The sequence below is a fragment of the Salvia hispanica genome, chromosome 3, assembly GCF_029641045.1.
Source record: "Salvia hispanica isolate PSC_SH4W2 chromosome 3, Shi_PSC_v1, whole genome shotgun sequence".
NCBI classification, from domain to species: Eukaryota; Viridiplantae; Streptophyta; class Magnoliopsida; order Lamiales; family Lamiaceae; genus Salvia; species Salvia hispanica.
The window spans coordinates 33,612,660-33,640,365 of record NC_142694.1 but is presented as its reverse complement, the minus strand read 5'-3'; the positions used below and the strand labels follow the sequence as shown (position 1 = coordinate 33,640,365).

The 27,706-nt window shown below is 31.8% G+C and overlaps 3 protein-coding genes across 3 annotated transcripts; 1 reads left to right on the top strand and 2 right to left on the bottom strand.

Annotated features, from left to right (window-relative positions):
• Nucleotides 1-670: 670 nt before the first annotated feature.
• Nucleotides 671-3,130, bottom strand: LOC125209819 (endoglucanase 8-like). Its single transcript, XM_048109399.2, has 7 exons — nt 2,930-3,130; nt 2,157-2,570; nt 1,981-2,073; nt 1,748-1,915; nt 1,544-1,658; nt 1,062-1,225; nt 671-1,000 (listed from the first exon to the last, which is right to left on the bottom strand). The coding sequence occupies exons 1-7, from the start codon at nt 3,128-3,130 to the stop codon at nt 671-673; spliced, it is 1,485 nt and encodes a 494-aa protein (XP_047965356.2).
• An 11,519-nt stretch (nt 3,131-14,649) lies between these two features.
• Nucleotides 14,650-17,763, top strand: LOC125212666 (NAC domain-containing protein 7-like). The gene is made up of 4 exons (XM_048112895.2): nt 14,650-14,913; nt 15,970-16,134; nt 16,346-16,617; nt 17,245-17,763. The coding sequence occupies exons 2-4, from the start codon at nt 15,975-15,977 to the stop codon at nt 17,626-17,628; spliced, it is 816 nt and encodes a 271-aa protein (XP_047968852.1). The 5' UTR covers nt 14,650-14,913; nt 15,970-15,974; the 3' UTR covers nt 17,629-17,763.
• A 5,291-nt stretch (nt 17,764-23,054) lies between these two features.
• LOC125210264 (monocopper oxidase-like protein SKU5) lies at nt 23,055-26,784 on the bottom strand. The gene is made up of 9 exons (XM_048109826.2): nt 26,428-26,784; nt 25,560-25,669; nt 25,219-25,489; nt 25,002-25,140; nt 24,471-24,837; nt 23,965-24,330; nt 23,800-23,878; nt 23,530-23,732; nt 23,055-23,452 (listed from the first exon to the last, which is right to left on the bottom strand). Exons 1-9 carry the CDS (start codon nt 26,563-26,565, stop codon nt 23,359-23,361), a joined length of 1,767 nt encoding a protein of 588 aa, XP_047965783.1. The 5' UTR covers nt 26,566-26,784; the 3' UTR covers nt 23,055-23,358.
• Between the last annotated feature and the right edge of the window lie 922 nt (nt 26,785-27,706).

Below are 27,706 nucleotides of genomic sequence, written 5' to 3'. Positions count from 1 at the left end.
TAGTTCTTTGTATTCCTTCTTTTGGGTTGTATTACGCCCGACTTATATCTTGTAAAATCAGAAACCAATAGTCATATCATATTTGATATTGCCATATTAATTTCAATTTGACCAAAACAACTGTGAAAAATCAAAAAAGTTATGATTTTATATATCAATTTTAAAAGTTATGGAACTATAAGTTAACCAAAAATTATTACAATTTGTCCTATCATATTTGATATTGCAATATTAATTTCAATTTATCCAAAACAATTGAGAAAAATCGAAAAAGTTATGATTTTATATATCAATTTTAAAAGTTATGAAACTATAAGTTAACCAAAAATTATTACAATCATCCCTTCTTTATATTAGGCCTTTAATTTTTATAGAGAGATCAATGTCGTGCAACTCTTACAAAATCGACGCTTTTACAAATTGTGTAAGAATACATCATGTTCACTTTTCACATGTATATCATGGTATGAAGTAATACCTAAATGTATTTTTTTTAATATATGGTACACGAAATCTTGTTCACCACATTTTTGGGTGCTACATACAGAGTATCTATCAATGCCAACCAAATGTCGACATTGCTTAAAAAGGATAAAAAAAAGTTAACCGACAGACAAGTATTTGTAGTTTGAATAGAATTAGGTAATGAGTGAATGCAATTAGCTACTAGCTAGTGAGCGGCGGCCTCCGAAAAATAAGCCAATAAGCCAACAAGCGGCGACACGATATAAGTGGTGGGTTCCGATTTGGAGGAGTAGGCACGAGCATCGGCAAAGGAGTCGTCTATCTCCGGGCCTCCGACTACCGCCCCTGTGTGCTCGTTAGGGTTGGATGCTGTGCTAGCGAAATACGGCGTCCCTTCCTTGCATGCTATGTGGTCGGGGTGTTGTGCCAACGATGGTATTGACGAACCCCGGTGGTGTATCCTCCTTGGAAACTTATCACCGTACCCCACCATGTAAGACATGTTCAATGGATTGCTTCCTAGTATATAATCCACCTACACAATCCAGTTCAATTAATCAATTATTCTATTAATTTTTTTAAGGTATGTAATGTACCTGATTTTTTGTAAAATTCAAGAGTTGGGTTTGATTGATGGTTTTATCGTTGCACTGAATCACATGTGTAGAATTCTTCAAGTAATTAGTGTAGGCTAATACAAGAAATGAGATGGAGGTGACTTGCTGCAAATCGCACCTTCCTCCTTTCATCAAAAGCCCACCTGCGATACATTTATGCAGAATTAATACGTATTTGTTAGGATAAAAGTCATTTAAACTATGAATCTTGATCTTGTCAAGGATTAATTTTATAACGTTTAAAACAAATTATTAGATTATCAAGTGTTAAACAAATACATCTAAAATAATACACGTATGTCCCACCACATTAAAGCTCATGACAAATTTCTCAACCTGACAATCCAGAAAAATTAAAACTTTGTAACGTTGACCATAATTCAACCACATTCGTTGTTTAGACAACCCAAATTATTATGAATATTGTTGTACTAGAGTGTTAAATTAGAGGACATTATTACCAGGAGTGAATTGGACTGTTTTAGTGGGAGATTCGGGCATAAGAGAACACATAAATGAGTCTGCATAGGAGAGGAAAGGTGTTGTAGAAGCTTCGGTGCTGTTATTAAGCACCCACTGCATCATGGTAGACAGATACAATTAATGATTATGTAATTAGATTTTGCGATGAAAAATTAAATCTAGGAATAATCACATAAACTTACATTGGAGACAAGAACACTGATTCCAGCATGTTTAGAATCCCAACCGAATTCGAAATTGGCTCCTTCGATCTGGGCTTTGAAGGTTATGATGTTTTCCTTCACATAATTCCAGTAATACACCTTATTGGTGGCCTTGTATAGCCATGCTGCGCCCCACAACAATTCATCCTGCAAGTTTTTATTTATTTATTGGGTTTATTTTGATTTAGTAATTGAATTTACTTCATACTCACTTCATAGCCACTGTAATCACAATAAAAAGGACATGCTCCTTCACCAATACTGTCATTGTAAGTCCCTCTATACTTGTCAGCAAACTTAAATACCTAATGGAGTAAGAGTAACAAAAAATTTAGAAGAAAATCCAAAAACAAATTAAAGATGCAAAACATTAATATAGTAGGAGTACCTTAACAGCCCTTTTCAAAAGCCGAATACCATAGGCCTCATGTCCGAAAGCCCTAAACGCCAAAGACGCTGCAGCCAGCGCTGCGGCGGTCTCTGCGGCCACTTCGGATCCTGGCTTGTCGGGAGTGACCGCATAAACTGTTCTGGGAGTGTCCATGTCTTCCGGCCTTTGCCAGCAGTTGTGATCGGCGTTGGGGTCTCCCACCTGAGCGTAAATGATGTCGGGGGCGGCCGCCGTGGATTTCATGAAGTAGTCCGTGGCCCACCGCACCCCCTCCAGTGCATGTGGCAGCTCCGGGCCCATGGAATTGCCGTGTTCGATCACTCCCCAAGCCATCATCGTTATCGTGAACGCCATCGGGAAGTTGTACTTAACGTTGTCGCCCGCGTCGTAGTATCCACCGCTTAGGTCAACCTGAAAATTATTAATTTTGTCATGTAAAAAACTACCCCTCTGTTCTATAGTAATAGAGTCATTTTGTCATTTTGTCAACCTGAAAATTATTAATTTTGTCATGTAAAAAACTACCCCTCCGTTCTATAGTAATAGAGTCATTTTGTCATTTTAGTTCGTTTCATAGTAATAGAGTCATTTCCACTTTTAGTAAAAGTGAACACATTTTTCCACACCTACTTTACTCTCTCTTACTTTTTTCTTAATTCATCTCTCTGTCTTTATCGTTTTCCACTTTATTCTCCCTTTACTTAATTCACCTAACACAATTTTTTCTTAATCTCCGTACCAAAAAGAAACAATGGTAAAATGACACTTACACCCTTGTCGCGCCCGTCGCAAAGAGCCGAGTCCTTTCTCCATGTCACACGCTGCGTAGGCGGAAGCTTTCCCGACCTTTGCCCCTCATAATATAATATGCTTTTTGCAAGGGCATCCCCATAATCATGTAATATTGCATTTCCACCACCCAACATCACTAATACTAATACTATCACCAAACACATTATTTTTCTCACCATTATCACTTTTATAAATCAATTCTTTTTTTCTGACAAGAATTGCAGGTACATATAATGGGTGTTTGGGTTTGGGATAAGAGAATGTCGTCAACTGTTGTTTTGCTATTTTGATTTGAATTAAATCCAAAATACTGCCTTAAGTAGACCTCACACATAAATTGTATAGAGTCAATCCATACAAATTCAGAAAATATTAGTATATGGAATTCTGCTTAATTTTCTGATGATTTTATGTAAATCATATTGACTTAATGACCTTTTGTGACTTACTTAAATTAGAACATGACAGTTTCATTGGATTAAAATGGCGCATTTGGATATTGTTACTAAACAGTCAAAATGTGGTCAATTCAGTAAAATCAAATTACCTAAATAAAAACAATAGTCAATTTTCATCAAAAATAAGATTGTTAAAATTATTATTATTATTATTATTATTGAAATTTTGCGTGGGCAATTATGTGACTGCATAGCTTTAATTATTGTTATCAAATAGGAGGATCTAAAGTGAATAAAGAAAATGGATAAATAAGATGTCAGTTGACGAATATTAAAAATTTTTGAAAAAATGAATATTTCTTTGTGTCATTTACCGTGTCATAAAAACGAATCTATTATATTAATAAACATTGCCGATTATAAAATAAGCACCATTTTATGTAGCAGTAAATGAGTATAATAAGTGATCGAATTAAAACCATTTTTAAATAAAAAAATAAGGTTATATTAATTTTTATATATTTTTATTTTACGATTATTATTTTGACATTTGGAAATTAATCATTTTAATACTTAAATGGTTATTTTAATTAATATAATTCAAGGAACTCTTTAATTTATGGGAAATATTTCCCTTAATTTAAGCAACTTGATTTTAAATTTTAACTATGTATTAAAATTATACATGGTGTTCGGTTTGCAATATTGTATCCAGGATTAAATTTGTAATGTGTTTGGTTCATGAGATTCAACTAGGCCTGCTTATTCGGCCGGTTCCGGTTCTAACCGGACCGGTTGACCGGTTAACCGGTTTTAAATTTTCATAAATTCAAGAACCGGAACCGGAACCGGAACCGGAACTGATCGGTTCCGATTTGGAACCGGCCGGTTAAGAACCGGTCGATTCCGGTTCTGAACCGGAACCGATGTGTAATTTTAATCCGAATTTATTTATAATTTTAAATAGTTCAATACTAAAAAAATAATAATCCAACATCTAGAATTATAACAAATAATACCTAAAAATTAAAATAAATACACAAAATACAAACCAACAATAGAATAATATTCATATATGGATAAGAGTGATGCCAAGTGTAGTAGGTCGGGTCGGACTAGTTTATGTTAGCAATTTTTTGCTAATATAAAAATAGGAGTTCTAAACTTTAGTAATTTTTTAAAAAAAAATGAGTTTTAAAATTGAATTTCATTTTCCCTTTTTTGGCTAAACATAGTATTCATTGGAATTTCCAATACTAATTTATATTGTTGTGACTATTTGGTTTATACCGGAACACTTAATAAATTATTCACAAATATGTTAAAATCGTATGTTAAATGAATTGTTAATAAATTTGTAAGAAATATATCATATGAAATGATATTGTTTTGTATAAGTTCTTTTGAAAACTAAAAACAAACTTATGATGTTCTACTCATTGTAGTTAGTTCATAAAAAATGGATTAGGGAAATAATTATAGATTCAAAGTATCACAGATTAAACATTTAAATCTAAAAATCACTCAATGTTTCAAACTATTTTACTTTAATTCAAAATTAATTCAATAAATTAGATTTTTTAGTATATTAAATTATAAAAAAATAAAATTGAATTATAATCCGGTTCCCGGTTCGGAACCGGTCGGTTCCGGTTCGGAACCGGAACCGGTGTTATTTAAAAAGTTGGAACCGGTACCGGAACCGAAACCGGATTTTCCGATTCCGGTTCCTCAATTAACCGGTCGGTTCCGGTTTCGGTTCCGGTTCCGATTAACCGAGAACCGGAGAACCGTTTAAGCACCCCTAGATTCAACCCCACAAGGCCACAACTCAATCAAGATGGATAATCATGAGATAATTAGTCATAGCTAATCCCCTATGACTCAAATAATCTCACAACTCAGTCCTAAATTGTACTATCTTGTATTATTTTATCTTGAAAACTGCACACCAGTATAATGATATACTCCTTGCAAAGCTATTGGACACACATTATGAGGATACATATCATCATTCATTTGAATATCAACCTTGACGTTATATATAATAATATCATTAATTAGCAATAATATCGTAATGCTCATAACCAATAAAACCATAATTATATAATTTTCAATTATAAATTTTTATGAAAAATAATCTCATTTGAATTTCATAATATATGACGATGAAGACATATTATTGGTGAGAAGGCCCATATATTTGGGCTGGGCTGCATAACCTCGCAATAGAAATAATTGTACAGTTGACGCTAAACTCAGAGCCCAATTAACAACGACAATTATTGTGGTTTGGTTTGTTTTATTTTCAATTATTGAAAATGTTCATTGAACATTAATTGTTGTCTGATTTGCGACCTCAGTGTTGTAGGGTAGTTTATTTAATAGATGTGGTATGAGTATAGATTTGATGGTGGTGGGCGTGGCTGACACTCGCAAAGGGCATTGGCTTGAAATTCACGATTTTAGGTTAGGCCATAGTTACACAGTCATCATTCTACATCTTTTCTCAGTAATTATAGTGTTGGTTTGCCAAAATGCTTACGTGCCATTTTCCTTTTTAACCCCTTTTTTTTTGCAGTCAGTTGGTGATTATGGAGGATGATAATTACATTTGTTTTGAATATATTGGCTCTTTTTCTAAAAAAAGGAAAAATTGACACCAATTAATGAATGTGTTCTAGAATGCAATCAAAACATTTTAATTGCTTTCACCACTATAATTTGCAATAAGCCTTTAAAAGTAGTCTAATTACCTTTTGCTACTTTCAAAAATATATAAGAGGAAGGACAATTTTATGCAGGATATAAAAGAAATTGTGCAATGTGTTATATGTACACTATCATATCCAATATACACGTGGTATTTAATATTGTGGATGTATAAGGTACTTTTTCTTCATAAAACATAATCTCATAATCTTCTTTATATCTCAACCTTACAAATATCTCTTCTCTATAAAAAAATCCATATTTTTCTATTTCTATATAGTGGAGCCCTTAATTAGTAGTAATATCTTTTTTCTACTAAAAACACACCGTAACTAGCAACTATTAGTATTTTCTCAAAATTATGCATTGAAAATATTTGTAAGGTAATTTCAGACAATATTTCAACCACCCTCATTTGAAACAATAGCATTACATATTTAAAATTAAGTATAATGCCATTATTTCCTCAAAGGAAAAATATATCACCTGTATATGTATCGCCAATAACAATAACAATGTTGCACGAGAAAGTATATTGCCATTTTTGAGGAAAAATATATCACCTATATGTGTATCGCCAATGACAATGTTGCACGAGAAAGTATATTGCCATTTTTGTATACATTTGATTGTTTAACCATTATGCTTAATGAACACCTATAATGTACTTCCTCCTCCGTTCTATATAAAACAAAGTCATTTTGCTATTTTGATAAGTTCCATAGTAATAGAGTCATTTCTCTTTTTAGTAAAAGTCAACACATTTTTTCACACCTACTTTTACTCTCTCTTACTTTTCTCTCTCTTCATATCTCTGCCTTTTTCATTTTCTACTTTACTCTCCTTTTACTTAACTCACCTAACACAGTTTTTCTTAATCGCCGTGTCGAAAAAAAACGTCTCCATTACTATGGAAGGGAGGGAGTACATCGCCAATGAAATTGTTGCACGATATTCTCCATTTGAAAGCCGTTATACGTAGGATGAAACGGAACTTAGTGAGTAAACACTTCTCTTTTGTTAATGGACTCAATGTTCCACTAACTCTTTTTCAATCACATTTTATTCTAAAACAAGGAATGTATAAAAATAGGAACATTGCACTAACTCTTTCAACCCACCTTTTATCATACATATTTAGTAAAACTCGTGCTGAGTCAAAGTATGAAGTTTAATAATAGACGAAGAGAGTATATAATAGTATTCCCTCTGTCCTATAACAGATGACACATTGGAATAATGACACGAGATTTTGGGAGATCTTGTTTTGTGTGTTAAGTGAAAAAAATATTATATATTTATATGAATGTGAGATGCAACTTTTATTATAAAAGAAAATATGATAGCTTTATTATGATAAACTAAAAATGAAAATGTGACATTTATTATGAGATGGAAGAAGGTAGTACTCCCTCCGTCCCACTTAAAATGGAACATTTGGAAATCGGCACGAGATTTTATGTAGTGTTATTTTGTGAGTTAATGAAGAGAGAGTAAAGTAAGAAAGATAAAAAAGTAGAGATAGAGTTGTTTCATTTTAGAAAACGTTTTATTTTTAATTGGACAGAGGGAGTATAATATTATGGTAAATAGGGCAATATTGTCTTTTTAGTTCTTGACTTAGGAAGCACCCAAAGCAATAGCAGTGGGCCTACCCACAGGGGAAAAAGGTATCCATGTATGCCGGAGAACACAGATTGGAGTAGGTACACCGTTTTAGTACGGACCCCGCAATCCTATTGGTTAACGTAAAATCTATCCAATCAGAAGCTGTCCCTCATCCTGTAACGCCGTCTGTCCTTGCCAATCCGTTACTACGGGGTCAATGTCGTCATCCCGTATTCCCGTTCCATCTATATGACTATATCTATTTCTATTTTGATATTTCGAATATAATCAGTAATAAAAATTTATTCATTTTGTGGAAATATAACAGATTTATTTTTTCTTTTGCATGGAGATTTAAGCAATTTATCTAAATAATTAAGAATAGTTGTTTTTTTAAAAAATTTCATTGTACAATCTTCTACTATATGTGTTTATAAATAATTTCGTTCTTAGTTGTGCGATATTAATTATTAAGTACTAAATGAGTTACTATGTATATAATCAACAATTTATTATTAATTTTTTTCATTCAAAACTCCTATACATTAAGTTCTTGATTATATTAGCTATAGTAGTAGTGTTCCTAAAAGTTAGATGATCTGAACACACATCTTGCACCTGGTTATCATGTTATATTGGTCTGTCTAGTTTTCTAATTATTAGAAATACAAGATTACGAATGTTTATTATTTTTATTAATAGTAATTTATTATCATCATTTAAACCCTTCAAACACTTCGTAATGATTTATTAATTGTAAAATAGAGATCGACGCAACGTGAGTGGCCTGACTTCGAACTCCTCATGACATTTAGACTTTTAAAGCCCAATAATCATTTAAATCGTTAGTGGGTAAGCAATCATGAGTAGATGGAATTAATTGGTTAAGTTTATTTTTACCAGTTTGGAAGTGGTTACATTTAAAAAATAAATACTGGTATTTTACAAATTTCGAAGTCGTTACATTAAAAATTTAATCACTAATGTTTTGGAGACATAATGTCTAAGACATAATGAGGTTAAAGTAGTCATTTTAGATTATTTTATATTTTTATTTAAATAAATATTTTGTACATATACCATACTACCCTTGTGCATATAAAAACATTTATTTATATTTAAGAATTACTTGCTTAGGAAAGTTGTGTGCATTTATATGGATGACATGATTTAAGCAAATATTCTCTCTAATCATCTCACCATAATCTTCAATCTCTCTAATATCGGTTGCATCATATATTGGATTTAATTTTATACTCCACTATTTTGTTTAGGAAGAAGTCCACAATCTCACCATTTTTTTCTAGTTCCAAAATTCCACTTGATTTAATTCTACTAACATGAGTCACGAAGACTTGGAAATACATGCCATAAATTTTTTGAATTATTCATTCTAACTTCAATCACGAATTTTTTTTAAAAATTTAATCTAATATAATGAATTTAAACTTTATTTTAAATAATACATTATACAATTAACTTTTTTAAATTCTAAACTTATAGGTACTTAATAGATTTGATACTCAATCTTAATTATATTATTACAAAACATTATTGAATCTAGAATTTATAATTATAAAATTAATAAATCAATTTAATTGCTTGAGTTCTTATAGCATCAAATAAAGATTCGAAATTTATACATGCTTTATTTTATTAATGGACAAAATGTTAGGGAACAATAATTTAAATTTGTATACTAGAATTAAATTGTTACATGGTGTCAAAATAATGTGTTTTAGAATTTTAGAATTTAGAATTTTAAACATTATTATAGAAAAAAAAAAGTTGACGTGGGTGACTATTACTATTTCGTTGAACAATGACACTAAGAAATTAAGTATGTATATGCATGCAATCATTTTTATGATTCAGAATTTTAGTAATTATTTAATACTAATAAAATAATTTGACGCAAATGACTATTATCCTTTCATTAGATGACACAGGTAGAAATTAAATATATAACATATGTATACTACTGGAGTACTATTTTAGAATTTAGAATTTTAAACATTATTATAGAAAAAAAAAAGTTGATGTGGGTGACTATTACTATTTCGTTGAACAATGACACTAAGAAATTAAGTACTTATATGCATGCGATCATTTTTATGATTCAGAATTTTAGGAATTATTTAATACTAATAAAATAATTTGACGCAAATGACTATTATCCTTTCATTAGATGACACAGGTAGAAATTAAATATATAACATATGTATACTACTGGAGTACTATTTTAGAATTTAGAATTTTAAACATTATTATAGAAAAAAAAAGTTGATGTGAGTGACTATTACTATTTCGTTGAACAATGACACTAAGAAATTAAGTATGTATATGATGCAATCATTTTTATGATTCAAAATTTTAGTAATTATTTAATACTAATAAAATAATTTGACGCAAATGACTATTATCCTTTCATTAGATGATACAAGTAGAAATTAAATATATAATATATGTATACTAACTATTACTATTTCGTTGGATGAAAACAATTAAACATATTTATGTACGTATATACTTTTTAAAATCTAGAACTTTAATTATTATTATTTAATAATAAAATAATTAGATGTGAATAAATATTTTTGTTTTGTTAGAGGATAATATTAAGAAATTAAGTATTCCTATATGACTATTAGATGATTGAATTAAAATGTTTTTATATAATGCAAATTTTGTAGAAAGTCAATTTATGATATGGAGTATCCTTACTAAATTATTGGCTAGCGCTTAGAATCAGAAAATAATGGTAATTGCAAAATTAGTGCATTGATTTGAAATGTCAAATCTTTACGATACTAGTGAATTAATTTGACAAGTGCATTAGTTTGAAAATAAGGGTATATTAGTCCATATTATAATTTGGCTTATATCAAATTGACATAAGGGTATTATGTCTTGGAGACATTATGTCTCTAAATCATCACTCAAATTTAATATTCTTAGAGCTTTCAACTATTTAATCTTTTAGTTAAAACATAAATTGTTTACATGAACTTCTCCACTTTGTTATGATTTTAGTGAGAGAGTTTTTGTGTTAATGTAGTGATCAGCGTTCCTCAATTTAATTCCATGCCAAAGTTATCAATTACTACTATATTTGAATCTATAAAGGTGATTAAAGGGATATGATGTTTAATTAGAGTAATTAATAACAAATAAGATAGACTTAATTGAATCCGAAGATGCAGAGAAAATGTCACGCCGGACCACTAAATTGGTACTTAATTAATCTACTGATTATTGAATCTACATTTGATCAATTTGGGCCCTCTTTTATTTCCACCACAAGTCCACAACTACCAAATGTCACAATTTTCTAATTTCCACCTTTCATCGTCAGTTAAATCCCGTTTGTGGAGAAAAAATGGTGTAATGGGTAAAGATATATGCCCCGAACAGAGCTGTTATGATATTTACTAACCTTTTTAGATGAATTAGAGCATATATATGTTGACAAACTGATCTTGTTTTCCCGCAACTTTAAAAATTAGTCAGAAAAATTATGAAATTTGAATTTTATTCGCAACCCACTGCGAATTTTTGGATAAAATTGTATATGACCGATGGCAGCCGAGAAAGCATATGTATATGATATCGTTTATTTATAAAGAAAATATTGTCTTTCAGTTGAAAAACATACATTGGCGATTATATTTTTTTAAGTGAGATAAGAGCAAATTCAATGTTCATCATTTTTGGAATGATTTTAAAAATTGATTAATATATGAATGAGAATATTTTGAAACTTGGTGGATTTGTATGTTATGAATTTAGACAAAACGGGGTAGAAATAATGATGAGAGTCGGTGGTGGAGAGGAAGGCGTATTGTTCACGAGCAAGAAGCTGCTGGTAACTTCAATCATGTCATGCAAATATATGAGTATCCATCTTCCACTAGTGAGCAAAGTGCAAAGGGATTTCCAATACCAAAATATTTAAAAATTATCTTACACGAGCCCTAAGTCAGTAAAAGCTTTTCTTTTCTTTGTTTTTCCTTTTTCTCTTATTGTGGCCATTTTTGAAATTATTAAACCAACGTAATTAGGATGAATGACTAATTAAGAAGGTCATCTAGTTATAATCACACTTCAATTAATTAGCTTACTATTTAGATATAGATTGACCATGATATGACCGATTAGAGGAGGGTGTCTAGACGACATAGCTTGTTAACTTCAACAATATAAGAAAATGATAAGAATGAGGGGATATATACATGAAAATAATGGACTTCTTGAGCTCGTTGTGATTTTGTTGTTTCTTGGCTTCATAAGTGATTAATTTGTTTTTATTAGGATAACGTAAGAAGTTGGTTTATGTTTGTACTTTTGTATTTTGATGAACCTCTGCTCATATTGTTTGATAATTTGAGCATTTTTAGTTCTTTTTATCATCCAAATCGACATGTAGTACTCCTACTATATATTGCAATACTCTTTGACCACACATTCATAAGTAGCATCAATATGATCAACTATATATAGTGCATATATATATACTTCTTTTTAATCACAATGAAATGTCAATACAATCTATGTGACATTAAATTGTGTGAATAAAGATGGCTTATATATGGATTTTAATCTGAGGGGACGAGATGGGTGGGACAATGATGGTGGTAATAATTGAGAAAGTTAACAAGCTAACCAACCCTCTCAATAAATGAAAGATAGGACAATAATTAATTACAATGATTCACATAACAAACACTACACTTATTTTAAAAAATGAAATATCCCCAAACAGATCAAGTATGCACCGTGCGCATTTGGGTCCCATATTGTTGGCTAATTAGTGATGGACAAGAATTTGGTAGGGACAAATTTTAACATAGATGTCTAGGGTTGATAGGGTCCATTTTCCTCCATTTTCACACATGGGTTTTACATATTCTGGTTTGCAGTCATCAAAACCCCACAAAAAGAACTAATAGGAAATTTATTACTTAAGAGACCAATCAATAGTTTATTGGCCCTTTTGGGTGTCTTATTGAAGTCTTGGAATAGAATGTTTCCTATTGGTTTGGTCTTTCTCATTCTTTCTTTGATATAAATATGTCACAAAAATAATCAAACTGACATAGAAAATACGAAAGTCCTAGCTAGTTTCTTAATTTGATTTCTTTAACAACATTAAAACTTACTAATAAAATTCACAATTTATAAGTGGTTTGAAAACTCAAAGAACAGAAAATGAAATAAAATGAATTATGAAAATAAAAAATAAAGACAAAAAATAATAAAAAGACTATTGCATAAGTCCGGTGTGAATTTCCAGTTAATCCGACTAAGAAACGTTTTCGATGTTGTCGACGTCTTTCACTAGATTCAGTGTTCAAAATTTGAGTCACATTTTATATTTATAATCCTAAAAAAGAGGACGAAAGCACCAAGAAACTTTAATAATTTGAGATGTCATTTATAATGGAAAAAGGATCTTTATTGGTGACGAATTGGAAAATGCCAACAGTAATTCTCTTGATATCAAGTAGTGTGATTTACCAATTAGGAAAAAGGTAGAGTTATCATATGAATGATTAAGTACAATTATACACATTACATATACAAAATAATCATTAAATTTATTTAAAGTTCTAGAAATGTACCCAATACCATTAAAAACACAGAGAATGGTTTTGTTCTTTTGTGGATTGGGAGGATGACTAATTCAATCATTTAATTAGAAATGAATGATTAAGGATAGAGTAAAATGAAGTGAGTTACATTGTACTTTCAAAAAAGTGAGTACTAAAAATATGCATATCTGTATAACACATATCATAATATTTTGAAGCTTTCATCTAACAAAACTACTCCAAACATTTGAAAGAAAAAGGAATAAATGTATCATTCGACAATGAAACCATATAAAATACCTCCATGTTCATACCTAAGTCGAGTAAAACAAATTATGTATATCTATAAAATACTAATGTCTTTTTAAAAAAAAAATAAAAAAAATCATTCGGCCCCAAAAGTTTATCTCATTTCAACTTTGGTAATTTATTTCTCTAATATGGTGAATTTCATTCTTCGTATAATACTTCAATCATTTTTTAATCTCTATCTATATCTTAATTTATCAAGTATGCATTATAATTTGATCAATTGATCACTAGCAAGACGGTTAGAAGTGGACAAAGATATCAGTGTTGACAAATGAAAAAAAAAAATCCTCAAATCGATATACAGATGGAACTAAAAAATATGCATGTGAGTCTTCTATTTTATCAAATTTGCATCAAAATTCAAGTCACACACTATCAAGATTATTCCTAGTGGACGAAGATATCAATGTTGGTATATAAAATTCACAAACGAACTCACTACATTAGTGTAAAGAAAAGAAAAAAAAAACAACTATCACTACAAAAAATTTACAAGGACACAAAGATTGAGACGCTATTACTAGTGTTTGAATTTTTTATAAAAATAACCATAATTAAGGACACAAAAGAAAACATTCCTAAATTGAAGACAAATTAACATAATCGTTTGCTTTTCAAGGACAATTCTATTTGTGTCTCCTTATTTTAGTTGTGACAACAACAATAAGGACACTTTATGAAGCATTGGTGGTATAGTAGGACACACAAATTAGCGTCCTTAATAGCATTAAAAAGAGTTATTAGCCAACTTTTTTGTTGTAGTGTACAAGTCTCATAGCTAGGCTACTACTCCCTTTTATAACAATTGGTTTTAAGATGAAACCTCTTCAATTTTTGTCATGACATCAGAACGGATCACTAATTGTGGTCCGAAACTTTAACTGACCTAGCAATATACCCGGAACCGAGATAGGTCTCAAATCTCAATCAGTTGCTGGTGGCCAATTCTGCGCCACCTTTTCTCGCGCCCAAAAAAATACTTTCCCAACAATTCAGCTGAGTCTTGACAGCGAGGGACAATCAACATAGTAAATGTTAGCTACATAACCTTTCATCATTAGGGCTCCACTTTCTCTCTCTCTCTCTCCACAAATTAGTTTAGAGTTTTGTCCTTAGTACTATATCTCTCATTTGCTCTTTCCATTCTCCCCTTGTTTAAGTAGGGTTTTCAAGCCTTGATCTCTCTTGCTCAGTTAGCTAGGATTCAAGAAGCCCTTTTCCTCGGGATCCGGCCTGGCCTGGCTCAGCCGTGTAAAACGGGTTTTAGTCCCGAGGAGAACTTCTTCCTCCTCTTCGTCGGAGATTTCACTTCGCCACGGCCCGATTCAACTTCTCATCAAGGTTTGGAATCATTCAAAGTTGTGCGTGTTAAATGAAATAAATTGAAAGTTGTGATTGATTTTAGGATTGCCATTACTTTAAGCTAATGCTAAGCTAAGATAATATATATCTTGCATATTAATTTGAGGTTCTCTATCTTCTGATTTTTCAGAAAGTAATATTTCGTGTCATTTTTCACGTTTTTTCTCTAGATTTTCACCTAGTTCAATTTCACTTTTTTTTGTAGGAGGGCATTTTGTTACTACTATAATAAGAGTACATAATTGAAATACTATGATTTTGATATTGATTTTACATGCGCTCTTTTTTTATATACATAATTATAAGGGGAGTGATGAGAACTTTGCATGCATCTCACATGCCTATATTTTTTTTCTTCTCATTATGATACAAGCACTAGTATTGATTTAATTAATTTGGCATCCACCCCATCCATTTTGCATTGAGAAATTGTTGTCGATGATTATAGCCTTGCAATTTCTTGTTGGAATTCATCATCATTGACTGCACGCTTAATACTCCATATATATACGTTCATTTAATTTTGTGATTTTTTTTCATTTAATTAACCTTTAAAGTTATACTATGAAATATCATGTTAGAATTTCAAATCTAGAACAATTTTTACATCCAAATTAATTTGAAATTCGGACCAGTAAGCTAGTTTATCATGTCATATTTAGATATTAATAAAAAAGAGAGCACTTATTTTTCATAAAGATTCATTTTATTTTTGTTGCTTTACGTACACATTAAAAACCAAACACCTCCAAAAATATGTTTAATTTTATACGAAACAAACATTTAGCAATACGCTCCAAAAGCATAGTATTACATAAAAAAAATTAGGAAATTATGTCACGCGCAAATTATAATATGAACAATGTTTGGACCATATAGGCTGAATTATTCGATGATAGGGATATTTGGTGGACATGATGTGCTTTAATTCTTTCTTTCCTTTTTGTAAAACCCTAAAACAATCACATAAACACCTTTACTTTGTTGAGAAAAGAAGAAGAAAGAGGAGCAATTAATCTTGATGGATTGAATCAGATATTATGAATACATTTTCACACGTCCCTCCGGGCTTCCGATTCCATCCGACCGACGAGGAACTTGTCGATTATTATCTGCGGAGGAAGATTAGTAACCGAAGTATCGACTTGGACGTCATCAAAGATGTTGATCTTTACAAAATTGAGCCATGGGATCTCCAAGGTACAATATGATCATTTCTTCACGTACACTCCATCCATTCAATTCAAAATACCTCCTTTCACATCTATAATTAAAAAATTCGTTTCTTTGTCCTCATTTAAACACCGAATACTACATTTTTTTAATGTACTTTGATACACTAAAAAATTCCACCTAAAATCTCATTTATATATGTACTGAAATCTAACATAGTTATGGTTGATTTTGGTAGAGCTGTGCAGAATAGGAACAGAAGATCAAAACGAATGGTACTTTTTCAGCCACAAAGACAAGAAGTATCCAACGGGAACGCGCACGAATCGAGCCACGACAGCTGGGTTTTGGAAAGCAACCGGCCGGGATAAGGGCATCTATTCTAAGCAGGATTTGATCGGAATGAGAAAAACCCTAGTTTTCTACAAAGGGCGAGCTCCAAATGGTCAGAAATCAGACTGGATCATGCATGAATATCGCCTCGAAACCGACGAAAATGGAACCCCTCAGGTATGTAACTAGCTAGTTTAATTTTCTCAATCTATTGATTCCTCTATTTTTCTGTTTTGATCCAGATATACTGCTGAGTCGGTTAATGTTTCATCCCAACTACACCTAATTTAAGCTAGTACTACTATATACTCCCTATGTTCCATAGTAATAGAGTCATTTTACCATTTTGGTACGTTCCATAGTAATAAAGTCATTTCTCTTTTTAGTCAAAGTCAACGCATTTTTTCACACATACTTTACTCTCTCTTACTTTTTTCTCTCTTCATCTCTCTACCTTTTTCATTTTTCACTTTATTCTCCCTTTATTTAGCTCACCTAACATAATTTTTTTTAATCTCCGCGCCGAAAAGAAACGACTTCATTACTATGAAATGGAGGGAGTAGTATTGGGCCAGTCATTTTCCTTGTGTCTGAGTCAGTCATTTTTCTATTTCGGCATGGATAATATTTTAGCACAACTAGACTAAATTTGAAGCCCATATATATATATACGGTTAAATTGGGCCAGTTAATATTTCAACCCAACTAGTCCAAATTTGAAGCACAAATAGGTGAATGAATATTGTGTTTGGGCCCACATAGACAGTCTGGTGAGTTAATGTCTAATGCATAATATTAATGCAGGAAGAAGGATGGGTGGTGTGTAGGGTTTTCAAGAAGAGGATTGCGACGACGCAGAAAATGAGCGAGCACGACTCGCCTGTGTGGTACGACGACCACGTCTCGTTCATGGAATCTCCGAATCTGTCCTACTACAAGAAAGAGATGTCGTTGCCGTTGCCGTTGCCGTACGGCCCCGACCACTTCATCCAGCTGCCTCTTCTACAAAGCCCTAATAAAGTTGTTCAGAATCCGGATCTCGATCACAACTTTCACGTCACGGATTGGAGAGTTCTCGACAAGTTCGTGGCATCGCAGCTCAGCCACGAGGAGGTTTCCAAGGAGAACGAGGGTTTAGGGGAATTCAATGTGACGACGTCGTCTTGTCAGATTGATCTGTGGAAGTGATGTGCATGCGATTATATATTTACTGTTTCTTGTAAATAATAAAACTCATAGTGTCACCTATAGGCTATAGCTGTTCATCTTGCAATACTACTTACTACCTATATATACAAACTAAATTTTAAAAAAACACACAAAGAGGGAGGGAAAGTTTAGTACATATGTTATTCTTGTATGATTTATTGTGGTTGCACATGGTCATCTGTGTAATGCCTCTTATATATGTCCCTTTTGTTTTGTACGAAATTTATAAGGGCCAATATTGCCCAATAAAATATGAAGATTAGTCAAATTTTTTAAAATGAGTCGGGAAAATAATGACATTTTGATTTGTTTTCAATTGTCCTAAGGAGAAAAAACAGGCTGCCCATGTGTATATATATTTGTTGATGTTTTCAATGAAACAGCATGATTTTCTTTATAAATGGACAACATCGTTCATCTCACCTGTGGTGACGCACATGCATAATTTCTCGATTTTAACCAAAAAAAAATTAGTCACTGGATAATTGCAAACAAATTCAAATTTTATGATTTTCACTAGTATATATGTAGTAGTTTTATGTTATGAATGAGTACTATTATCGAATGTAAAATTTGTTAATTACTTAGAATTTATATGTTAAGAGCACTACTAAACTTCATAAATAAGGAGAAGTCGAAGTTGAAAGCTAAATAGGGATAATTTAATGGGGAAGTGTTACAATGATACAAAGTAAATATGCAGTATATTTCCTCTTTCTTTGCTTTTGCTGTCCGAAAGCAACGTCACTTAGAAGGGCAGGCTTGTAGAATATTTGGCTTTGATTCGTATATTTATTTGAAGAGCTGGTCGAATCTTTTACAAAAGCTTGTCTTATACTTTACACATACGTAAACTCATCGATATACTATTTAATTGATAGATTGATGATGATGAAGATACAAATGGTCCAATGCATGATGCATCTCTACCTACTTTCCGTATATTTATATATATACACAACACATTATTAGTGAAATCCTGCATTGTGATAGAAACTTTTCAATTTGCTTCATGATATTTAAAGCATATACAAAGTGTAAAAACAATAATAGCATTAAACATCTCATATTGCATTTACGAGAATCTTCTATCACTTAAGATTATGCATCATGCCATTATTTGATTAAGTTACACAAATGAAAAAAGAATTTTTTTCAGTTAGTAGGGGGGAAGAGATTTTAAGTATGTATTTCTTGCATGGAATGATAATATTTCTTAGAATTTATAACTCCATGACTTGGAAGTATATGCAAAAACTATACCAAAATATATATTAAGTCCAACCTCTATGAATAGTGTGAGAAGCCAAAAGATAACTATAAGCATATATATATGCATATATACGGTGAGTGTGTGTGTGTGATGAACATAAACCATTACCAAAATGCGGAGTCTTGTTTGAAATTTGCAGTTTCTTGCGTCTTGCCGCAGTGAAGACACCTTGTTTTTGAAGTGTGGTGGTGACAAATAATTAATAGTAGGACAATATTGGTGTTAATATATATGGGAATAAGAATTCATGTGTTTGGGAAAAGATGCATATATGGTTTCAAATCTAACTACTCATTTGACCTCAATCTTTGGAAGTGTGGCCAACATATATTGAATCCTCAAGTCAATGCATGTTTCTTGTGGCTATAGAGGAAAGAGAGAGATTTATACATACATATATATGTGTGTAGTGAGAATGGTGATATGATTATGGGGTGATTACTATATTGTGTGCTATGGAAGTAAACATGATTAAACAGCTATAAAAAATGATCATGTGAAACTGTATAATGATACACCATCCATCACTCCTGATCAGCCTGCATTGTCACAATTATTACTCCAAATTATTATTAACGTACATTCCCATATATAGTGTACCAGGTATTTACGTACATACATGATTACACATATGACATACAGTATATAATCATGTTCTCAAGTGTAAAAGGTGTTTCCTTTTGTACAATTTGCATTTTATGTGATATGTTACTCGCAAGTTGCAACAGTAATAAGTATGAGTCTAGTGCAAGTGGCCCGGCCCATGTGTATATCTGGGCCCGTCTTACTCTTCTGTACCTCATTCCCTCGCTCACGCTTCAGGTTCGGCCTAATAAAATGTGGTACATGTGTGGTGACGGTGGTGTTAAAAATAAGAGTGAACTACGCTAATAGTCCCTGATCTTATCGAAAAATGCACCAGCGGTCCCTAAAAAATTTTTATAGCCTATTGTGTCCCTAAAAATTACATTTTTGGTACCTGTCGGTCTTTTATACCCCTCTGCATTTGAAAAATCTCCTAAATGCCATGGAGGGCATTTTCGGTACCTGGAAATTATAATTTTTGTACCTCTTCAATCATGTAATTATTTTGGACATACATAAAAGCACCTTTTACAACAAAAATATTTTCTTTTGAATGAATTCACTTAAATTTTTTAAATAATTACTTGAATAATGTATAGGTTAAGCTTTATAATGAAAAAATTACTATAGTTCATTTTATGTTTTAGTAAAAAAATGTTACTTGCAAGAGTTCGCTATACTATATTTTAACTAACGTAGTTAAAATATTTATTATATAGTTCATTTTATTATATTTTTTTAGTAAATTTCAATTATTATATTTAAAAAATATTCTTCACTATACTATGTTTTAATTAATGTAATTAAAATACTTATTTTTCACTTAAGTATAGTAACATTTAAATATTTAAGTAACATTTTTTTAAAAAAAATTACTATAATATTTTTTCTTCTCAAAGTAAAATTTTAGTAAAATTTTTAAGTAAAAATAAATCCCACAAAGAATTTTCTATAATTCACTTTAATATTTATATTTAAAAATATTACTATTAAATATAATATTTTCTTCACAAATATATAGATTAATTTGTATAAAAAATAATATTTAATTTTAAAAATAAATAAAGCATATTTTAAACGTATGATTTCTTATTTAAAATTTTGAAATCATAAAGCATCAAATATTATTTAAATGAAAGTATAATTGAGTTTATAAAAGAAAATGGTGATGGAAGAAAAAATGAGAAAAAATAAAAGGATAGAAAGGTCCAAAATGCCCCATAACTTTAAATATTCACACTAGTGGTACCTAGGGTTAGTTTTGTCTTATCGTACCAAAAATGATTAAAAAAAATTTAGGGACCATTGGTGCATTTTTAGACAAGATCGGGACTATTAGTGTAGTTCACCCTAAAAATAAAGCCCGTCCTATACTAATTAATTAATTAACATGTAAATTTCCTAATAATAAACTCTGCATATACGAATCACACATAATTGATATAGTACTAGTATTTACTCAGGAAGATGCCTAATTAAGTAATTATGCAATTTTGCAGCGCTGGTAGCATTATTTGACTATCAAAATTCATAATGTAAATCATTAATCGTTGGGTCATGTTTTACAGCTGCAACATTACTAATATTGAAAATTAAATCGCTCTAAATATAAATAGTACTACAATATATACAGATTTTAGTGTTTATATATCGAGGTGAAGTACTGAAGTATATAGTATTCTAAATCAGAACATTGACCATAAAAAATGTAAATTTCCTAAAATCTGATGCAGCCATAAGGGAGACAGCACATTCTTTGGTCAATCATTCTTCTTTCCTTGTGTGCTTATCCATATCTTTTACAGTCAACCCCAAAATAAAATACTCCACATAATGATTCCATTTCCACCATATGATAATTGTGTCTAGGACCGGACTTTATAAATTAGTATAATTGATGAAAGGAAAGAAGACCGCCACTCGTAAATTATATTAAGACTAATATTACTTGGCATTTAATTTTGAAATCGAGTACCATAGATAGATAATTTAGTCATATACTCCATATATAATAAAATTGGTGTTTCTCTTACTAAAGTCGGAAAGTTAATATATACTATAGAGAGAGAAGATCTTTATTATATATACATATATACTCCACCAATTAAATTGTTTATAATACACTATAGTACCATTTATAAAAAATAATAACAGCAACTTAAATATGTATTTAAATCACTTTGCACTTGCCATTTAGGAGTAGTAGACATATAAAGTAATTAAGCTGATTTAACGAGAAAAAATTCCCTAGTCTAGACATACCATTTGGCACAATGAGTTAGTATGTCCAACAAATAATCATTCGATAAGTGGAATTCTATAAAAGTTATATTCCAACTATACATGATTATATATGGAAATTAATGGATGTAAATCTAAAAGTCAATTATTACTTTAAATTATGGGAAAAAATCTAAATATTTTGTATTTATGTCATATACATACTCCGAATTTAGTGGGAGTAATATATTTATACAATTTTACATGTTTTTTGTTATTTTATTTTATACTTTAAAAAAATTCTTAAATTTTTATATTCTATCAAAAAATAGATAAAAGTTGAAATAATTAATAATATATCAACAAGATTTAAATTAATAGCCACACTTTTTATTTTAGGTTAATATACGTTTGTGTATATAATATCACGTGTGTTCTACTGAGTACATAAATAATGAAGTGTGGCTATTAACTTAAATTTTGTTAACATACTAATGTATTAATTTCAATTTTTTTTTCTAATTTTTTAATAGCATATAAAAATGTAAGAATATTTTAAAACTATAAAATAAAATTGCAAAACACATGTATTATTATGTGTACGCAAATATTATTCCCATTGGATTCAATATGTAGTTGAGAATATTTAAAAAGGTTCAAAATATTTTGGAAAATTTTTCATAATTTATTGTAATACTCATTGAATGTTGATTTACAGTTTCCATGTATAATTATGTATAGTTGGAATATTAACTTTTATAGAGTTCTACTTGTCAAATAATTATTTGTTGGGTACACCAATTCATCATGTCTACGTGGTGTGAATGGTCTACTGAAATTTTTTCTCTCGATTTTAATTGTTAATTGAGATTAAATGGTTCAATCCGATTTTGCTCTTCGATTTTAATTGTTAATTGGAATTCCATTCCGTACATATTCTTTACTTTAAATTAGCAAATTTTAGTTATGGTTGCTGTTTCATTATTATAAGAGTATATAATTATTTTAACCTTCAAATTTAGAAAGAAATCATATTTTTATTACTTGGGGTGGAGCAATAAATGTTGATTGCAGTATTAACATTGCAATTTATAATACAGCTAGCCAAGATACTGTCCACAAATCTTAATTCTCAGTTCCAAATTAAGTTTCGACTAATTAATAATGTCAATAATTAGGATTTGACTAGATAGAAATTGGGGAATTGACTATTGAATGTCAAGCAAATTAGATTTTCAAGTTAATTGCAACTGTGTAGAAGTAATTAATCAGAAGTAATTGGATGATGAGTCTCAAAGAAAAATGTTGAACCAAGGAAATAAAGAAATTTTCAAAGAAACAAAATTAGATTTGCAGGGAGGGAGCATAAGAATGGTACATCTTCAACAATGTAAAAATCACCTAGAATTAATGAGGACTAATGCTTTGGACAAATTGAGAAGAGTACTAATAATCTTACATGATCAATGAACAAAAAAACAATCATGTCCATAACTCCAACAACATTTTGACACACCACGCCGTCTCGTTGGTTTGAGAAATCAAGATAAGAGGATCGAATCATTTCTCCCCAGCCCTTTTCCAAATTTGATAAATGTTGGTTGATCATATATTTCATCGTCAGCAAAAGTTTAGTGCGAAAGGAAAATAAGTGTCGGAACGATCACTAGCATCATATAGAGCAAGCGTATGTGCAGTGCTGTTGCTGAGGAAGCTTTCTGAGGCCTGCACATAACCATCAAAGTAAATTCATGGTGCTAAAGATGAGCAAATGGAATTATTTGCAGGTAGAGTTCACTCACTTTTGCATATGGCTGAGGGCACCACAGAAGAGAGCGTTGTCGGGGACAGGCAGTTCTGTTTTGTTGCTGGAATCTTCGGGGTTGATGATTCTCATGTAGGTCTCTTGCCCAAGATACCACCTATCAAGGTTGTCAGTCCTAAGGTTCCATGCACCAACATTGTCGAGCGACACATAGACAGCAGTCCATCCTCCAGCGAAAACCTGACCATCGAAAAATATAAGTTGTAAAACATGATAGCGCATAAGTGGTTGGTCATAGGCTTCATACCTGGACAGTGGAGCGAGATATCGCATCCCATCTGTTGTACGAGCCCCTGTTGTTTTCCGTCCAATCACCATAGCCCATCCTGAGATCATTCACCATACAAAGTGGTTAGGATGGGTAACAAGTCACCTGTTTATGAGATGAAATAACTAAAGATTGAGACCATACCCAACGACAAAGAATGAATATCCATCCACGTGAAATGTCTGTACAACTGTGTCGTTATTCTGGAGTATGATTTCTATGAATCCCTTGTATGTAGCGTTGATGAGAGATCTGTCCACAATTGCGGGCCTATCCAGTGGTTTGCTGGGGAAATCTAGCTTATAGTCGCCTTTCACCTTGTACACATCAGCGAGGCGTATCGGGGTGTCAGGGTTGACAAATGATATCCCGTTGTATGTTGCTCGTAGCTTCCCATTAATTGTTACTGGTGGAAAACTCTTGAGAATATACACATCGGTAACATTGATTGAACCATAGCGAAAAGAACCCTGTGGGTTAGGACGAGCTCCACTAGCACTCACGTTTTGCCTGGCGTATGCAAGAATCAGATTGAGGAACAGCAAGTAATGAGAAGAAAAGAACAGTTCGCATCAAAATTAACGTGCATCGAAAGAATCATACAACATAAAAACGAAAAGAGATGTGCTAAAAGTGCAGAAACTACGAACCTGATGGACAGCGCCTGGTTGAGTGAATATGATTTGTCATAAAAGTCATTCGGAGAGTCTGGGAGTGGACCAGAAGCCTTTCCTTTCGAGTTTGAATAATGCAAAACAGCGACACCGGTAACTCTCTGCCAGAGTGACTCATTCACAAATCTTGCACTGGCAACAATATAGTAATCGCTGCTTGCATTCTGATCCATGGTAACGAGGAAAGAGTAAGACTGCCCAACGTGGATATCCAAACTGGTGTAGTTCTGCTGAGTCGTGTAATAACCCTCGGTTTCTGCCAGAAGCAGATTATGGTTCTGAATACGAAAATTCAGGCTAGTTGACACCCCAACATTGTGGACCCTAATACGATACGTTTTACCTGCAATTTCAAAAACAAGAACGCCGAACACAAAACAAGGTTAGTCCATTATGTAATGTAATATACGCTTTTGTAAGGCATAAAGCGAACAAATCAACAATAAGAGATACTCCATCGGAAAGACAATCAATTGATTTGCCAGTAAATGAGTTTACGAAGTTTACCAGGATCAACATTAATAGTCTCGTGCACGATTCCATCAGGAACAAGAGATGTATTGTATCTGTATGGTCCTTTTCCATTGATCAAAACTCCATCAGGCATTCCTAATTCTTTTCCACTGTCAAGGGCTTTCCTTAGAGCCTGCATTTCGATACATGATCAAAATAAGAAAATTCCGTATTTCACAATTGAGTGCATGATCAAAATAAGAAAACCAACCGTGTGGTTTTGTGTGTACCAATCACCAATCATGATAACTATATCACCATCAGGGGTGTTGAAAGGAATAGGAATGATATTGCGGTTCATGATAACCAAAGAGCCGAATCCACCAGACGCCCTCTGCATGTTAAGTGATGGGAAGTAAAAGAAGCTACCAATCTGATCCTTCACCTGGAACTGGTAGGTCCAGTTCCACTTCGGCGGGATGGGGCAATTTGTGCCAAGAACCCCGTCCTGCCATGAAGCACGGCGCATCTGGATCCCGGACCTGTGACACCAGCAGTCTTATTACACAATCTGGTTCTATGTAAATGACAATCTAATGAGGTAAAGCTTACCATGTGACTAGGAGATTCTCATCTAACTTGTTCTTAACATTTACCACCACATTGTAATTCGTTGTAACGTTGATCACAGGGCCTGGGAATTTCCCATTGACAGCTATTACCTACAAATGGAGCAATGTTACTAGAAATTTAACACCAAAACAACATAATCAACATGCCAACCTCATAACATAAAAAATAGTACTACTAATAAACAACCAGAAAATCCTCAAAAGAGTAGCTAGAGTCAGAGATGAATCATAAAAGCTAACTCAGATGATTAAACAGACACTATTTATAGCAGATTCATATTGATCTACTGTGGTCCCTATATTCTACTTTTTGAAATCATCAAAGCAATAAAATCAACAGCTCAAATCAAAATTCAACTTTAATTGGGAGAAAGAAAAAAAAACTCAAAAGCAGAGACAATTACAAGAAGTTAAAAGAGCTTTAATAAGAAAAAAACCTACAAAAGAAGACTAATGAATCCAACAGAATCAATATGGCAACCTCAATAGCACACAATAATCAACAAGAAAATCCTCAAAAGAGTAGACAGAGTCAGAGATGAATCATAAAAGCTAACTCCAATAATTAAATAGACACCATTTATAACGGATTGGTTTTGATTCCACTGTGGTCCATATGTAATACTTTTTGAAATCATCAAAGCAATAAAAACAACAGCTCAAATCAAACTTCAACTTCAACTTCAATTGAGGAGAAAAAAAACCCAAAAACAGAGACAATTACAAGAGCTTACATACAAACAAAAACAAGAATAAGGCATAAATCAATCCAACAGTTGCTAATAAGATCGAGAGAAATATAAAATTAATCAATTTTCAGTAAAATCACAAGGAAGAAATGAATTAACCTGTTGAGGGACACCTAATGGAGAAGCAGTGATGTAAGAGAAATCCAATTCGAAGTTAGCAAAGGGGTCGGCGCAAGAACCGATTTTGAACAGAAACCCAATGAAGAAGATCCAATACAGTAACCGGAATGTCGCCATTATTGATTTGACAGAAGAAATTTGCAATACAAAACAAATGGGATAAACTGGAAAAGGGAAAAAACAGAGTGCCCAAATGCAGAGAGAGTGCAAAAAGCGTGCTTCAACTTCGTCTATCAACACTCAAAGGAAATTGTGAGAGAAGAAGGCTTGATTTTCTTGGGCTTTGGGTGGAGTGAGTGATTTGCGTCGTTCTTACCTATAACCCTTTTTTCATGGCGCATTGCTTTTTTTTATTATTGTTTATTTTTCTTTGTCTAATTATATTAATAACAAGTTTTAATTCTAAAAGAAAGAATGTTCGAGAAGTTTAATATTTATAAAATAGGGCTAGCAGAGCACTTTTTAAATAATTATCCCAAGATTAATCTTCTTATAATACTATTTGCATTATATCCCAACACTATACATAATATTTAATGTACTAAGAATTTAGAGTCTCTTAATCTTTGAAACTTATGTTTGTATAATAATCACAGTAATTTTAAAAAAATTAATTGAAAAATTATGAAATCATTAACAAGTCAACAAAATGATTTAAATGACAATTACCTAATTTTTTATATATACTATACAAACATGTTTTCAACTTTCCATATTAAACTTAGCAACGTAAGAGGCATAACCGCATAAGATCCCCAGGATATTGTTATGAAAATAAATTTAGAATGTAGTGGCATTATAACTTACTAAAAGTTTAAAATAACAATGATATTTAGGCATGAAATTATAGATTCCATCATTTTATAATTCACATATTTTTAGTGTTATTTCAAGGAAATATTTATTCATATGATCGGCCGACATGAAAATATATTTCTACATTTGTCCCGCAAAATCTTCCATTTGCAATATTTCTAAAATAAACAAATCCTAATTATATGGTGGAATAAAAAATTGGAAATATGTGGAGTATAAAAATGGGAGTCAAAACCCCGCGCCCCTTTTTCCACCTCCAACGTTCCGAATTTCACATGGGAAATCCGGTGGGCCCATGTGCGTGGGGCCCAACTAACTAACATTTATACAAAAATGACTTTATTTTATCCGGTTTCATATTTCATTGTGTCCCTACCAACTCATTTCTCCATCTTTAATCTTTTCTTGCCGCCAATTTCGGCGTTCAATTTAACTTGTTTTA